The sequence below is a fragment of the Micromesistius poutassou genome (genome assembly GCF_964030765.1).
Source record: "Micromesistius poutassou genome assembly, chromosome: 9".
Classification (NCBI taxonomy): Eukaryota; Metazoa; Chordata; class Actinopteri; order Gadiformes; family Gadidae; genus Micromesistius; species Micromesistius poutassou.
Genome location: NC_140279.1, coordinates 1,066,494 through 1,084,046, shown reverse-complemented (window position 1 = coordinate 1,084,046; position 17,553 = coordinate 1,066,494). Strand labels below are relative to the sequence as shown.

Genomic DNA, 17,553 nt, shown 5'->3' with positions numbered 1-17,553 from the left:
ACAGAAAGAAAGACAAATACACGTTTATCTGTTTATCTGCAAGGAACCCGTTTGATCCTGCATGAAGTATATGTGGAGCTGGAAGAGCTTGAAGCACTCCCCTCCTCAGCTCCTTCTGCTCATCCCTTCTGTTTACCTTGTTCTACCCCGTCCATAAAGGATCTCTCTCTCTCTCTCTCTCTCTCTCTCTGATAACCAATCATCTCACTTCAATTCCATGACTCCTGTCCCGATTTCCCTCTTGATAGATGGCTGTGAACTGAGTCCATTGTGTTCCCACTCTATCCAATTGTCTCAAATTATTATCATTATATATATATATATATATATATATATATTAGAAAGCTATGCTGCGAGTGCTACACAGGGGTCTCCACCACACTCAGGTGGAGGGGTGGTCAGACCTTCCGATGAAGGAGTTCAGCTCTTATTCACTGCTGGGAAAGGCTGTAAGGAGAGAGGACTGGTGTGCTTCACGTACACACAGTCGTCCTGGATCTTCACTTCGTACACTTCTTGCTGAACAAAAGGAGAGAAAAATAAATACATGAGAAATGCTTTCAAATAAGAAACGCAACCTCTTGATCCAACTTGCACATGTCTTAAACAAATTCAAAAAACAACATACTTCAGGCCAAAGTCCACCAGGCACCTTGTTTTTGAATGTCTTCAGAATGCCAAACACATATTGTGCATATTGGGCTTCAAACATGAATATATCAAATCAAAGGCTCTCGTGGAACATGTTAATTAACTTCATTAAGACAGCCTATTATTCAATACAAAATGCAATTCACTTAACAGGTTTTTACTGCTCCCTTTGACTCATTACCATGTCAGCTCGTAAAAGTATAGCAGTGATTGTCCATACTGAGATGTGAAGCATTCAATAATAACAGAACATACTGGTCTGAGACCATTTCCATGGCTGTAAAACCAAACCCAGGTTGATGTTGGCCGAGGTGATGTTCTGCTCTGAGCCGTCAAAACACACCGTCGCAGTTGTCAGTTGTGTAATAAATCGACTGCAGTTTTTTCATTTTCTATTACTAATATTTATATCGAAAATTATTTCATAGTTCATGGAGTTTAGAATAATGCACAAACACTACGACAAGCATCATAATGCCATCACAAATGTGACATTATTGATTGAAAATTTGACAATAACTTCATATATTTTATTTGTGGGAACACTTTTACTCTCCCTCCAGATCAAACATCATTTTTATGAGTAATAGCAAGGCCACATAACAGACCTAGCACTGTAATATTTTCCAAAATCCAAATGCAACATTAAAAAAATCTCCCCACAGTAACGCCCCCTCTAACCCAGGACTGTCCAGCATGTTCCCACACCCAGTGGACATACCTGTTCCCCAGTCCAGCACACCCAGTGGACATACCTGTAACCCAGTCCCCGACTTGCCCGTCCTCAGATCAAAATCATAGTCGTGCCAGGGACAAAAAACCTGCAGCACCCCGTTGGCCTCTTCAATGTCTCCATCACAGAGAGGACCACCTGACAAGACACAACACACACAACACACACACACATGGTCACCACAACCGGAAACGCTTATTACAGCGACAACCAAGACGATTTATCTCGGTTTGACAGCCCAGCAGGGACATGACATGTCAACAACCGGAGGATTTCGTAACGTTAGGTGACGAATCGACATCCAAGCTTCAGCTGAATTGCGCCATGCGTATTAAACTATTATTAGCAGGGGGGTGGGGCGCTTGGGATAAACAAAGCAACTGTAACGCAAAAAGCTCTCGGTCGTTGTCGTGATGACGGTGATCTTTACCGGAGTGCGAACAACGGGCGTCCATGGCGAAGAACTCCCCCTTGACGTGGAAGAGGCACACGTCGGCCTGGTGTCCGAGCGGGGAGTACATCAGGCGACAGGGCTTCTGCGAGAGCTCCGCGGCTGGGCCTGCGAGTCTCCACGGTGCACCGCTCCCCGGGTCTCCGTCCTCGTTCCCGGAGCTCGAAGCCATTAAAACCCGAAGGATGATGCGTGCTTCGTCCTCGCTCCCCGCGTTTCTCGGTTTAAACGAGCTGTTTCGACGGCTCGATTTGGCTGGATAACGTTAGGAGAATCTTCCATAATAACCGCGCAGACATATTTTCGAGTCCACCCCAGTATGTAGAGCCCCAGCGCTGGTTCCCTCTAGCCCCAGTACGGATAGCCTAGGAGCTGGTTTCCTCTCGCTGCTTGCTGGAGCATCCTATCAGGAGGTAGTCATTAGGTTTCCTTGTGTTTATTGTGTTTATTTGATTAATCTCTTCTGGTGATGCTTCCTGACAGCGGTTACAGATTCCAGATCCCAGCTGGCTGACTGAGCTTTATGGGATGCTTGGGTGTTGAAGTGGAGATTGTCCTATGGAAATCCCTACTTTAGGTCACTTGTACCATTGTAACGACACCATGCATACAATGTTTTATCAAAGTATCATTCATGTATTCCAGTGGAGTCTTGTCTTAAAGCTGTTCATTAAATGGACCTGGCTGTTGTCACGTTCCACTTCATTTTCCATGGTGTAGCAAATTAAAAATAACAAGACTAGGTGGCTCCTTTCAGTGGTCTAAATTACATACAAGCTACAGCCCATAGCGATGGAATTCCCCCTGAGTTGGGGTTTAAGGTACATGGAGTAAGCTTAAATGTGATTCCTCAATTAGCAATTGCCTTCCATTTGGCACCAGGTACAATATTTTCCATAATTTGGTGGAAAGCGGAGTAACAGACAGGTATTTGGCAGGGTGTTCAAGTCATGTTTCTACAGACCAATTTCATAACATTAGTCTATCACTATTGAACAAAGTCTAACGTGAACACATTAGACTAGGTTAAAGTTGCACCAGGTTTTAAAGACGATTAATAATTTATTTCCATGTGGGATATCAAAATCACTAATTTGGTTGGCTCCTTTGCTAAAATATGGACAGATGTCATTTCCAGTTATTGAAACACAGTTTCCATTTGAAACAAACAATCAATCATTCATAAAAAAATCTAAAAACATGAAAACATTAAAGCTCAAGTTTTCCTTTATCCACTGAATCGTTGCAATCTCTCTCCACTGCCAACAACCCAGCCTTGGCAGTGTCGTCTGTGAGTGATGTGAGTTACTGTATAGACTCAAGTTGTACAACAGAGAGGCCTCTTGTCCTGTTCTGGCTTCAGGACACTGGTTTGAAGTCCATTGCATAGAAGAAACACTATTTCTTTGAATATATATTTTCAAAGGAGAATACAATTGCTGCCTGTTAGAAAGTTTTGCGTCACTGCACACTGGCATGCAAAATTTGATTTGACACATATAGCACATAGTCACATATCTATGTGCTAATGAGCTTAGAGTGTAGGACAGTGTGATTTTAGTACAAATCATTTCTGGATAGATATGTTGTTACATAATATAATAATATATGTTACATAATAATATATATAATATAAAATTGGTGGGAAACAAGAACAATAAGATGGACAATGATCTCTGTCTTGATATTCAATCAGATCTATGATATTTTGCAATTGCCTTTCAAAAACCATATGTCAAATCACAGCACAATAGTTTGAACAAGAAATGTTGGTAGCCTACATAAACTATCATGCAAAAATAAATATATACCTTCAACAACCCCAACCCCCAAGTAGCTCTCTGGGAGAACATGTTATTTTAATATTTTCAAAATATTGTAAATCAGCATTAATGTATCAACATTTTCATTCAATCCATGGCCAGAGATTAATGTGAGTTAAAATTAAAACAGGCAGTCTAATAGCCCCACAAGTCTGGCTTGGACAAATAAATACAACTGGATATATGTTATGATTGTAATCCCAGACAAAAATAACTTGTTTAATCAGGAAAATGTTCAACGAGGGTAAAGGGAAAAAAAACATAATGGCAAACATGAATCATCAGGTGGAATGAGACCTTCGATAAAAAAAGCTGAATTTATCACAAAAATAACCACATTCTCAGCTCTTCTGTAATCCACTTCGGGCTGTGCAGGATGGGGGTGATGGAAGTGTTTTCTCAGGGTATAATTGAGGCTGGTTCCGATGGAGTACTGGGTTTCATGCAAAGGTCCAAGCTCATTCATCACTCGTCTCCTCTAGTTCCTGAAGCACTGTCCTTATCCCAGCCACCACTCTCCGAGACGTCTACTGACTCACCAGCCAACCCTGGACCAATCACTGCCTCCCTGGGCCAATGTGCTTTTTATTAGCTCATCCAATGCATTGGGAATTACAGCATGTTTTCACCCTATTCCTCCATGAATCCCGTAGCCTCTTTCTTTCCTAGATCAAATAGATCTTGTTTATTTTGCACTGCGGGACATACATTTCACGGCAAGGGCCGTGAAATGTATCCTCCGTTTGCGTTGACACGATAATGGGCATTTCAGACCAGGTGCTGCTGACATCTGAAACGACAGTCCAAACGACCATGGACAGTTTTGTCCATGGTCAGAAGCGGTGAAAAACAAAACCATCATCGTATACGTGAGGATGGAGGGATGGATTAAGGAATGGATGGACGGATGATAGATGGATAGATGAATGGATGGATGGTGAGGACGAGCACAACTGTGGCCAGGGAGGATAAAGACAAACATAACTCAAAATGCTGATGGTTAAAGCCTACGATGAAAATGGGAACCGTGAGCTCCATCATATTGTTGTGATTAAGGCTGAACTGTGAAGGGAAGAGTGACAGCTTCAGGGAGCAGAGAGGATAGAGAGAGCAGAGATAGCGCGTGAGAGAGCAAAGAGAAAGAGAGAGATTAGAGATAGAAGAGATAGAGAAAGTAATGAGGAAGATATAGAGAGGAGAGAGAGACTGTGATCAAAGAGGGGGAAGAGAGAGAGGAAGAGAGGAAAATAGAGAGAGAAAAGAACAAGAGAGAGACGAGAGTGAGGAGGGAGAGAGAGAGAGAGAGCAAGAGAGCCCCCATTCAATGGAAGGGCTACTTCTAATCTTACCTGACTCTTGTCATTACTTACATGAACATTATAGTGTTGAAATGTTAAAGCATGTCATATTCTCTGTGCGAGTTAGATTAGACGTGATGTGATCCAGTGGGATGTTTAACAGACTTCCTCGTATTCGCACTGTATGACAGAGGTAGTTTGCAAGAGAAAACAGCAAGAGATTTTAGATTGAAACATTACATATCCTTGAGGTGCAGTCGACCTGCATGCTTTTTGGATCTGGAAGTCTCTCTGGTTTCCTTTAAACATATCCTGTTTCAACCACTCTGACATTGTTATATTGTTGTCTACCTATGTACTAGCTTAGGAATGAAATCTGGGGCTGATGTGATCTGAGAAAACACGCACCCACACACACCCACCGACCCACCCAACCACCCACCCACACACACACACACAACACACACACACTCACACACACTTCATTCAGGTCTGCTGTATGGATCAGACTAAGCCACATTCCTTCTCCCATCTCTTCATTCCTGATCATAACCAGACACAATACGACTTGTTTTCCAAAGCTCTGTCTGCGGTTCTCAATTCTGCTGACAGACTTCGAAAAAAAAGAAGAAACGAAAGAGGCGAAGGGCCGAGGAATAAGAATATGTGAAACTGCGGTGCGCAGCAGAAACGCGCCGGCTGTGATGGCTTTATGGTGCAGCGCTGGGTTCCTGTACGGTCCTGATGGTGGTTCGTGTTTGAGAGGAAGGGGACTGATGGGCGTGTAATGGCTTTGTGGTCCGTCAGGGAAATAAGGCACATCTGTCACTGTGAGGCTGATGGACACGACACATGTGTGTGTTATTGTGTTATTTTCTGTTAAAGATATTCTACGTTATATATGATCTGAATAAGAAGACGTAGAAGTACGGAGAGCAAAACAAAACAAAATACAGCCACTGTCTAGCTATAATATACCATGAAAACCTGTTATTTGACATTTATTGTGCTGGTGCCAGTATATTTTTACATGCAAATAATGTTGTCATCTGAAAAACAACATTTGGCAAGCATTTGTAAAACCTTTCATTCTGAGCCACCCTTCATTAAATCACACTGTTCAAAGTCTCTTTTAGAAACTTCTGAGGGTTTCTGTGAAGTATATTAAAGGGCAAGAAGGAGGAAAGAGAGCAAGACCAGAGAGGGAGCGAGAGAGCGAGAGAGTGAGAGAGAGAGAGAGAGAGACAGACAGACAGACAGACAGACAGACAGAGACAGAGAGAGAGAGAGAGACAGAGACATACACAAAGAGAGAGAGACAGACAAAGAGAGAGAGAGAGAGAGAGAGAGAGAGAAAGTCCCATAGAACTAAGGTGCCAAGTATAGCAATAAAAAGGCCCGCATAAAATGGAAGCCTGTATTCCGAACGGCCCATGGAGAGGTGTTAAGCTAGTTCCAGTCTGCTGTGGGCTTAGCTGACCGCTGCAGCTTCTATCCTCATCTCAAATGAATCTCTAGTCCTTCTCTTGTGGATACTTGTCCTGTCTGTGCCAGGGCATATGTCAGGGTCTTCACGTGTCAGCAGACCGCAGACCCCATGAGGCCATTAACACGGCATGTCCTCCGTTGCCATTTAAAGCATATCTACTGTAGGCCTGTGAGGCTAGAGATTCCCATCAGTACGCTCTATTCCTGACTGTATTTGGCCACAAGCAAGGGTACTATACAGTATTCTTGCATTTGCTTGATTCACAAGAATATAAGAAAGCTAGAAAACTAAATGAACACATTTTGTTGGTCACCCTTTATCTCCATCTGCGGGGCTCTGGGAACATTTAGCCAATAAAAAAGTATTTTAAAGAGCTTGTGACTAAGTCTCGAAACTCCAGTGTCACCTCAAACTGTCAGCGAACCTCATAGCGCCGGCCCCGCCTTCACCTTGAATGAAGTGGTGACACAGCAGAGCAGAGGGCAGACAGTAGGCCGCAGTGTTGAGCCAGGATTTGTCAGAGGTGGCTTCACTCAACAGTACTAGGATGCACAGTGGGCCGTTGTGTGGAGAAAGTCACTAGTTGCTTGCAATGCATGGCTGAGTAAAAACAACAATTCTTTACGCAAGAAACATTAAGTCTGTGAAGACTAATGCTTAATCTCATCATGTGCTGTTCAATAACCCTGTGACTCCATTTGAGCTTGAATTTGGTAAAATATGAATAATATATAACACATGAGGTATCTGGGCATATATAAAGAAGAAATACCAACAGCACAGGAGTCTTTTCCCAGTTTTCAAACTCCAGGTTTCATATTTCAGAAGGAGGATTAGAGTGCCTTAAGGTAAAAACAGACCCTGACACCCCCAACACTAACCCTTAAACTCACCCTCACCCTTAATACTAACCCTCACCCTTATACTAACCCTCACCTATTACCAACACTAACCCATACTAACACTAACCCTTATACTCACCCTAACCCTTATACCAACACTAACCCTTATACTAACACTAACCCTTATACTAACACTAACCCTTATACTAACCCTAACCCTATTACCAACACTAACCCTTATACTAACCCTTATACTCACCCTAACCCTTATACTCACCTTAACCCTTATACTAACCCTAACCCTTATACTCACCCTAACCCTTATACTAACACTAACCCTTATACTCACCCTAACCCTTAATACTAACCCTCACCCTTATACTAACCCTCACCCTATTACCAACACTAACCCTTATACTCACCCTAACCCTTATACTAACCCTACCCCTTATACTAACACTAACCCTTATACTAACACTAACGCTTATACTAACCCTAACCCTTAATACTAACCCTCACCCTTATACTAACCCTTACACTAACCCTTATACTAACCCTACCCCTTATACTAACCCTTATACTAACCCTTATACTCACCCTAACCCTTATACTAACCCTAACCCTTATACTATCCCTATCCCTTTTACTTTTACTATCCCTAGTACTAGCCCTTACCCCATTTCTAACACTAACCCTCGTAATATTACTTACAACCTAACCCTATTAGTGCAAAATAGCCCTGTAGATTTGCATTACTGCACTGCACTTTGAGATATGTCGACTTGTTGGTTCACATTTCACACAACTTGTGAAACCTGCAGAACCATCTGATAAGATCCTCCAGATTACCTCATGACGTTTTGGGGTCAACAGGAAATAGCAGCAGTACACGATAAGTAGCTGGTTGATTAAGACGAAGTTTGCAGATAAACAAATGTATTGCTTTCTCAGAATTGTTCATATATGTTTTGCTCACTGATGGGGGCACTTGGGGGCACTTGTAACTTGGTAGCTAGTGGACATATTGTCTTGGAGAATTCTCCTCTACCTGACAAAAGAGCTTACAATATATTGGAAAAGAAAAATCTAACTGTCCATTTCAAAGGACTCCCCTTGAGTGCGTTGTGGCTGGTTCATCCTCTGTGCTAGTTGAAAATGAGCTTAGGCCTACAGCTAAAGCATACAACTAAAGCACACTCTTTAGAACTTGATGAGGTGCTGAAGGTCCTTCTCCCAATCTCAGAGTATCCTAACCAGGAGCCATCCTGAAAGAAAAATAACGACACTGAAATGAAAGACCTCACTCAACCTGAACAGCCTCAAAACATTCCATTAATAAATGAGAGAAATGTATTTAGCAGAAATTCATCAGACGACACATCATTGCTTTTGCATGCATTGTTACTTCCCACTTCAGTCAAACGGTTTCAAACTGGTTCAGCTAGGTTGAGAACCAGTTTGAGACTGGAACTCTCTTGCTGTTGATCACCATAATCGCTGGACCACTGATATTTAATGCAGCTGTTCTGGAGAAAACACAAGCCCACTACTTTGTTTGTAATTAGCCTACTTTGAGAGAGAGAGATGAATGATGATTGGAGACTGGCGAGGAGTTAAAAGAGGAAAGAAATTAGAACAAATGGGCAAAATATTGAAAAAAATATCATTAATGTGAATTAATTTCCCTTGTATGCTAAGTTTTAGTCTGACCATTATATATGAACTCCAATATTACATACCCTATGCAGTCCTGTTTTCCATGTGAAAACAATAAAAAAATCTACAATGGGATACATTACTTCCAAGCTAAGAATAGCAATCAACTAAAACATTTTTTTTTCAGTTCATAAACTAAACTGAATTTTCAATATTTTTGCTCACTTTTCTGGCAGTAAAGTTAAGCAGCGAATGAAATGAGCAGCTGCGGGTCTTTTCTTTATCAGATGGAAAAGGAGGAAAGGCGATATAGCTTTACACATAAACAACCAACGATAATTTTTTTATTTTCAGATTAAGTCCTGACCACACAGTGCACTCATCTTTTTTATGGACTTCCCAGCATTTACATTCACATCAAAGAATAAGCTCAGGCTAGCTGGATTATTTGGAGATTCTTTAAATGTGTTGCATTCAATTAAATAATGTTCCTATTTTACAAAGATTAGCAGACAAACATTAACATACATACTCAACAGTTTTCTCAGAACCGTAGAGAAGAGTGTGTAACACAAGGGTCTGTTCCTAGATCACAAGAAATAATTATTAAAATAAGAAACAACTTCCTTTATCTGAACTACATAATTTCAGCACTTTGATGTTCATGATATTATGATATAATCCTAGTATGCATTCCCCCATGCCAAACGTTTAGTCCTGAATGTACAGGCCTATAGCTGCTTCCTCTAAAATGATTCCATTTATTAATTGATTTTAATTTAAACAAAAAGTAAGCCTATATTGTGTTTGCCTGATTCACACCAGCAGCAAGTCACAGCAGTGCGGTTATTAATACAGTCCTGTCAGGAATCACTCATGTCATCGATTTAACCAGCTATTGCATAAAATGGTAATACAATTTAGTTTGGCGGTATGGTGCCACTCTTTTCTTGTGCTCCCTGCTGTAGGATTTAAAGCATGCACACAGAGATGTCCGATACAGAATACCAAAGCAGGCGGAGGCTGGGGTGGTGGTGGTGGTGGGCGAGAATGAGCCCAGCACACTTTGTTTTGGAGAGTGAGCTTTGAGATGGCAGGTCTAAATCGACAGCCTATCAGTGTACGTGTGTTTGAGTGGGCCGCGTTAGATGTCAGCTGCGGGGCTGCATGGCTGGAGTGTCCTGTCAGAACGAGCTAAGCCCATTTATGTCAAGCTGTTGGAATCACCAAAGCCTGACCCTAGGGAGACCAAACACCGAAGTGGGGTGGAGATGGGGGCGCCAGAAATCAACATTTGCAGCCAGGAAAGCGATTGACTTGTAATCAGTCCGGGGGCGCCCGCTGGGCCCAACGCTTGTGTTCTGGTGAAGGGGGGACTGATTGTTATGCTGTGTTCCCATCTGGCTCCTGCATCCCCCTGTCTGGGTTTAGTACGCCATAATGATTTGACACAAAATATAACAACAACAAAAATATTACATTGATTTAAAAATGATTGTTTGTTTGGCTTCTGCAAAAAGGAAAGAGGTCTATTAAATGATAGGGTTGGAACTGCGACCATAGCAACGTTCTGTTATTCATATACAGAGGTCTGCTTTTCAGCAATAGCAGGCCGTAGAATGGCCTGAATGACCAATCAGAATCGAGTATTCAAAATAGCCTTGTAATAAGAAAAAAAAAAAAAGAATATCATCATTGTGTTCCATTTACTTTAATGAAATGCTGAGGGTTACATTAGGAGGTTGTGTGCAAATGCAGTTGGTCTGAGAACACATACAGGCATACACACACGCACGCATGCACACACACACACACACACACACACACACACATATATTTGATTCATGCATATAATATATGTCCCCGCAACCCTTCATATCTGATTTCCTACAGAATTTTGAGAACAAAGAATTTTGAACAATTCATAAAGTTTTTGTGACATTAGAACAACTCTGAAGATGCCCTCTCCTTCGCTGTCTCCCTTTCTCCCGCCCTCCCAGTCCGTCTTCTCTTGTGCCAAATACCTGCTTTCTTCTTTCAATGACCCAGTGCCAAAATAGCCCAAATTCCTCAGTGTGTCTGAGCGCCCCTCCTCCCTACGGCACCCGCAGGTCTTAGCTTGATGCACTCTGCTCTAACATACTCTTACACATCAAACCGGAGGATTTTCGTATGTTTGCAATAGAAAATATGTGTTCTCCATCACTACATATCCCTGATACAGACTTTATATTACCCAATATGAAACGCAATATCAAAGTAAAAATGAAGAGGAAATTAAAATAAACTGACCCAATCTATTTGAAGAGAATACTGATAACATACACTATTACCACATGCCCAGGTTATGTGAAAACCGGCAGACATTTTCTTGAGGTTTTGCATGCAGTGTAAAGGTTAAACAAAGGTCTATGTCCCATAAATTTAATGGCTTGATTGTAGGATTTTCGGTCAGACCTGCAATAAAATATTGTATTTCCACTGTGTGTATGTGGGTGTATATGTGCACATGTGTATATGTGCATGAGCATGTGTGTGTGTGTGTGTGTGTGTGTGTGTGTGTGTGTGTGGGGGGGGGGGTTTAAGTCTTAGTTTGCATGCATGAATAAGAAAGCATTGAGCAAGCCAAAGGAAGCTGTCCAACTGTCATTATTTGCAGGGTTAATATGATGAACGTGTTTTATCCAGCTTTCTATCACCTCAAATGAAAACAGATCGTCAACTCTGTACTACTAGACAGCCTCAGCCCTCCCTAAAAATTTTAATTATATCTCTGTTGTCTAACTTACCAATTTTCAGTCAGCCTTGTGTGTTTACTATGCAAACAAATGTAGTCCCCTCACATTGAGATAACCTTATGATAAAAAAAATTGGCTCATAAAAATACTCTCTTGATTCAGCTCTTTGTAATCCTGTCCATGTCTTTTTTTTTAAATAAAAATAAAATGCTAATGAATCTGTTGAAAGTTTTAAGACTTTACAGTGGAAAAAGAAATGAGAAGGAAGAGGACCTCCCCATCCCTGTTTTATATTGGTCTAAACCCGATACATATGAATATGAATCCCACGGCTGAGCCGAAGGACTCCATATGGTTTTTGGATTGAGATTTTTCGAGCAGAACAGAAGAAGCAGAAAAAAAGGAAAGCTCTGACATAATTTACGTCCTTCAAGCCACAGGCATATGATTGTTCCTATTTTCTTGCTCTTTCCCAGTCCAGCTATTTAATTTAACTAGGGAGCCTCGCTCTCTGGCAGCAGAATGGCAACTGTGGTTTGCTTTGTTAATTTCTTACAATCCATCATCATCTCGCCAGTTCCATAGTCAATTGGATTGGTTTTTCGGTCCCTGGTTGCAGCTACAACTAATCTGTCCCACCAGTGCCTATGAAGACCCTGGTGATGTTCAGTACGCTCGGCTGTGTGGTCAACAGCGGGCGGTTTATACGGCATTTCATGTGACTTCAGCAACACAGAGCCGGTGCTCCATCACTCAGAAACCACGAGGAGAGTGATTTGGTGAACCAGCGGGCTGCGTTGGAGATGAGCTGTTTGGAAAGGACTTCACTTGCGGCAGCAATGGACGCTCAGTCTATCGTCTCCGGCGGCGACACACTTGACAGAAATCAAAGTGTCTCACGTGCACACCAGAGCTATAGTGTGAACATGTCAGTCCCGTCCTTACGTTCTTACGTTCTTCAACGACCTGCCCTTAAGAAACGGATTTGATTGACTGCCATTTGACCCGCTGGCTAAGATTGAAACTAAAACATCCTCACCCCCGTTAACATTATGTCAACCTAGCCCACATGGTTTATTTTACACCAAACTACGTTTAATTAATGTATAAATATTCAAGTTCCTGACTTGGACGAGTTCACTTAAGTGAAATCTCAGATCCTAGCCGAAAAGAGCCCTGCCGTTTCCACTCTGTCTCCCTTGACTCTCTCCCAGCTGTAAAAATAGGCCCTGGAGAACTTAAACATTAAGTTATATTATTTAAGACAGAGAAGGAGTGAAGGGAGCCACTGAGGCCATCAGATACCCTCTCCGCACCTCATTGGCTGTGCCCATTAGGAACCCTTGTTAGGTTCTCATGGTAGTAAGTCATAGTGGTGCTTCATTAGGAGTGTGTATCTCCACTACTGTTTTGACAAGAGCGATATATCAGGATTCATCATATCAGAGTCATATCGTGCTTGTTTTGCAACATCTTTCAACCACAGGCACATTGCAGGGAAATTCTACAACGTGCAAAAGGATGTGCAAAAGTTAGAAAACCCACACGACTCTTGCATTGTGGTTTTATTTGTATCTAGAAAAGTGGGGGGAAAAAATGTTGAAACTAATTTACCACAATTTTCCATTTCATGCCAACACTCTTTGAGTTTCGACTACCGTTTTTAAATCCATCAGCCACCAGAAGTCAGTGGTACACACAGACACACATTTGCATGTGCTAGAATGTCAATGACCCCCACCATAACAGGGCTGTTTGTTGGCTATTTCATCCGTCGAGCATTTTGTATCTCAAATCATGATTTTGGTTTTATTATTGCCGTTTCATTCCTTTTCTTATTTCATTCACATTTGATTTGCCCTTGGATTTAGGCTTCTTTCATGACAGTATTTCTTTGGTTGCTGGCTAATCCCTCTCGTGGTCCCAACCCCCAGGACCCTCATAAACATGAGGGGCTATAGGTGAGGGCTGGTCCTCCTAGGCTAGCACCATCCCTGTCCACCAGTCCTATCATGACCCCCCGGATCCAGGGGAGAAGATTCAAAAACATTTGCTCACGTTATTATTTTTATTCTACCTCCTGCACCTTTAATATATTTTTTTGCAGCCATAAGCCTTTTAAATGAATATGTTTGCCTGCTTGATATGTGTGGCAGCTTGTGTAGGGGATGGCTGGTTTCAGCAGCCTCACCTGGCGTGGAGTCTGATTGGACTCTGGGGCTGGGTGAGGCTGCACACCTGATGCACACACACTCAGGGAGAGACGTCCAGCATGGCAGTAGAGCACCCTTGCCATGTTCATTACATTCAAAACTTCAAATGAACCGGCTTCAACACCAACATCCTTGGTTTGGCGGAGCCCAAGAAGAGTCATCTAGGTGGAGTGTCGCAGCCAACTGTGTGGCGTTAAGCAGGGAAAATGCTATGATATGGAATAAGAATAAAATGACTAAATATAAATATTATAATTTTTTTTTCTGTCTGATGCATTCTGCATCCCTTTTGGAGGGCCTTGGCTAACCTTCACATTAATTTCTATGAATTTGAAGGTTCATAGAAATGAACCTAACCACTAACCCTAACCCCAACCCAGTTTCTAACAAACCCTGCTGTCTATTAAACTATGTGACCTCAGAATCCCAAGGACAGACTTAGAGGCTCCTAAATAGAGACTATAACTTGGTATGAAGTGTTACATCAAGGTTGTTTTAACTGCAGATATATGACTGCTATACACATGTGTGTGTATAGCAGATCAATATTCAGGTTTGTCTTGTTGTTCAAACAATCACATTCGACCACATCCTGTTTCCTCTTCTCTGACATTAATAAGTTCCAGTGAAAGTAAGGGCATTGTCAGTGGAGCAGCAGAACTCTTGCTGACACCACACTCATCACCATGGCGCTGCACAATACCTGGGTGGTCCTGATGCTGGTCCTCAGCCTTCGTGGTCAAGGTAAGAAGATCATATTAGTAGTTTGATTCATTCATAAAATGTTATTCGATTCCCAAATAAAGGTGTAGCCTCAGTATTGGGTGATTTAAAAAGCAGGTGGATACAGCCTGATGTGTGTACATCCCCTTAATTGTTGGGATCTTTTTTACTTTTCCAGTTCAAACAGGGAGAATCATCGGGGGTCATGAAGCTGTCGCTCATAGTAGACCCTACATGGTACTTTTGGAACTGATAGTGGGGAACGACATAACCGTATATTGTGACGGATTCCTGATCAGCGATGAGTTTGTGGTGACAGCGGCTCACTGCCGGGCCCGGTGAGGTTCTTTACTCATCTGCAGGACAACAACACTGTGCTGATTTGAGCTATGGTTCCACGAGTACAAGTACAGCCTGTTCTACTGTAGTAAAGGAACTTCTTCTTAACATTTGGTCTCCCTAAAAGCACTTGTCTAGGTATGCTACTGGGACCTAGAAGGGCCTAAGCAACAATCGCTCTCACAGAAGTTAGCAGTTGTTTATTTTTACTTTTTCATTTGATTTTGTAATCAGGAGATTGGCCTGTATGTGCATAGCCCCATGTCTAATACAATTTGTTAATATTTTGATCAAGCATACCTTTGTGTCCCAGTATCTACTCCGTCTATGTTGGTCTCCACAAGTTCATCAATGCCCAAACTCCGAAGAGTGTTCAAGTGAGTCGAGCAATTCCACATGAGGAATTCAATTCTAAAACAGGATTCAACGACTTGATGTTACTGCAGGTAAGGATCTCGCATGTCACCAATGTTTGGTTGAATCCACCTTTATGTTACATTATAGTGCCAATGCATTCTTGTTTTGACACTAACCAGTACCCCCCCCCCCCCCTCCCCCTTCTTCTCAAGTTAAGTGAGAAGGTAAACTTAACAGAAAATGTCAGACCGATTAATTTAGCAAGCCGAAGTGATCATCTGCCTCAGCGCTGTATAGTCTCTGGTTGGGGATTTACCAATGAGAATCAGGACATGGCCAGCAAGCTGAGGGAAGTTAATGTGACCCTTGTGAAGGATACAAGCTGTTCTGACCCCCATGCATACTACTCCCTTGGAGAAATCGGACCTTCACGCGTGAGTGACAAAAATATTATTATATTATGTTTTTTTAATTGATATTGTCCTACTTGTACACTAGTCAAAAGTAGACCCAAAAGCAATCACTGAAATACAATTATATTTTTTTATTGTATTGTTTGCTTGTTCATTTCCGAAACTGTTGAAACGGTAACCTTTTCATGTGTGATTCCAGGGAGACTCTGGTGGTCCACTTGTTTGTGAAGGTGAAGTGGCGTACGGTGTTGTGTCACGTGGCAAACAGCCATGCACCCCCTACAAATATATAGTGTTCACTAAAATCCCAGACTATCTTGGTTGGATTGAAGCCCACCTGGGGAAAGAGTGAATGCAGAATGTCATCGTTAATATGCTCATGCTTTGTGAACCATGTTGATGAATAAAAAGCTGTTTCACAAACCTGTTCTGATTCTCTCACCACATGAAATGGGACACATTGATGGAGAAAATTAAAAGGATACAAAACTTTCAGAATCGCATGCATTATTTGTTTTGTGTGAGTGTACATGTTTGTGTCTATGCACTTTTTCTAAGGCATCTAAACCTAGTGAAAAATATGTCATACCTAAATAAAAATCTGAATATTTTGACATTCTTGATCAACTGATTAAAATAAGTTGGTTAACTATAAGAAGACACTGCTACCTGGTGTACATGCATTTGATGACCTTAATTTGTTTGCATGATAAAGACCAAAGAAATCAATTCATGACATATTTTTCTATTTTCTGGATTTTACATAATAATCAAATAACTGACATAGAAAACATTGTGATTCCTCTCAAATAGTTACGGTGCTTATGAGCCCCGACCACAGTGTCAAGGAACATTTGAATCTGGCTTGGTTTAATATAAAAAGCATGTTTGCATGTGCACCATCAAATGTAATAAAACAACATTTAATTTACACTAATGGACTTTAAATGTCCATAATGTTTGGTTAGGATAGTTGCCTATGAAACACGTAATCTGGGAAACAAAAGAAAATGTTAAAAGAAGCAACCCATGACCAAGAAACATTTGTTAAGGGCTTTCTTTTGGAAATAAACTAAATGTAAGCTGCACAAAAAAAATGCATTGATGAGAACATTAAAACTCTTGGATTTTCCAAACGAGTGAAGAGAAGAAACAGAATTAACCATAGAGGACAGTGAGCAAATTAACCAGTGCTTTTATGAATTTATAGTTTTTATTTCGGCGTCCTTTTGTATTCCCTTGCACAGAATGTGCAAATATGTATTCCCCTTCTTCATTACGCATGAACCATGCATGAACCAATGTGTGACTGGGTGCCATGTGTGCCATGGGAGACCAAACACTATAAAGTGACGCATAACTCAAAACGTGTTCTCTTAAGAAAATTTTGAAAAATGAGACTGTTTGATGGGTACTCATCCAGGACTTCTCTATATCTATATAATCGGTTTAATAGTTTAGAATAATATAATTAGAAATATAAATATTAATGCTTTTTGATTTTTTTTTTTTACTTTTAAATATCTACCATATTCCTTTAAATTCATTTGACAGATGATTTGAAAGATGAACTGACTGTACACCATCAACTGAACTAAAACTGGCTAGATAATGAACTGATGACAAATACATTTTATTCCAATTGCCTACAACACATATGGTGTAAGTACATTATGAGCTGAGATGAAAGTCTGTAACCTATACTGAGTATATATAACTACTGTGAGAAATTGAAGGGCTTGTCCTCTTCTTCATGGAGTCTGATGTATTCTGCATACCTTTTGGAGGGCCTTGGCTAACCTTCACATTCACATCTATGGACCCCAG

General features: G+C 41.3%; 2 protein-coding genes across 2 annotated transcripts; one reads left to right on the top strand and one right to left on the bottom strand.

Moving 5' to 3' along the window:
- Nucleotides 1-420: 420 nt before the first annotated feature.
- Nucleotides 421-2,007, bottom strand: LOC311352745 (Rieske domain-containing protein; the record flags this gene model as incomplete). Its single annotated transcript, XM_084472547.1, has 3 exons — nt 421-519; nt 1,407-1,522; nt 1,815-2,007. 3 exons carry the CDS (start codon nt 2,005-2,007, stop codon nt 421-423), a joined length of 408 nt encoding a protein of 135 aa, XP_084328673.1.
- A 12,548-nt stretch (nt 2,008-14,555) lies between these two features.
- Nucleotides 14,556-16,152, top strand: LOC311353266 (mast cell protease 1A-like). Its single transcript, XM_084473110.1, has 5 exons — nt 14,556-14,638; nt 14,796-14,955; nt 15,270-15,402; nt 15,526-15,747; nt 15,926-16,152. The coding sequence occupies exons 1-5, from the start codon at nt 14,581-14,583 to the stop codon at nt 16,076-16,078; spliced, it is 726 nt and encodes a 241-aa protein (XP_084329236.1). The 5' UTR covers nt 14,556-14,580; the 3' UTR covers nt 16,079-16,152.
- The last annotated feature ends 1,401 nt before the right edge of the window (nt 16,153-17,553 follow it).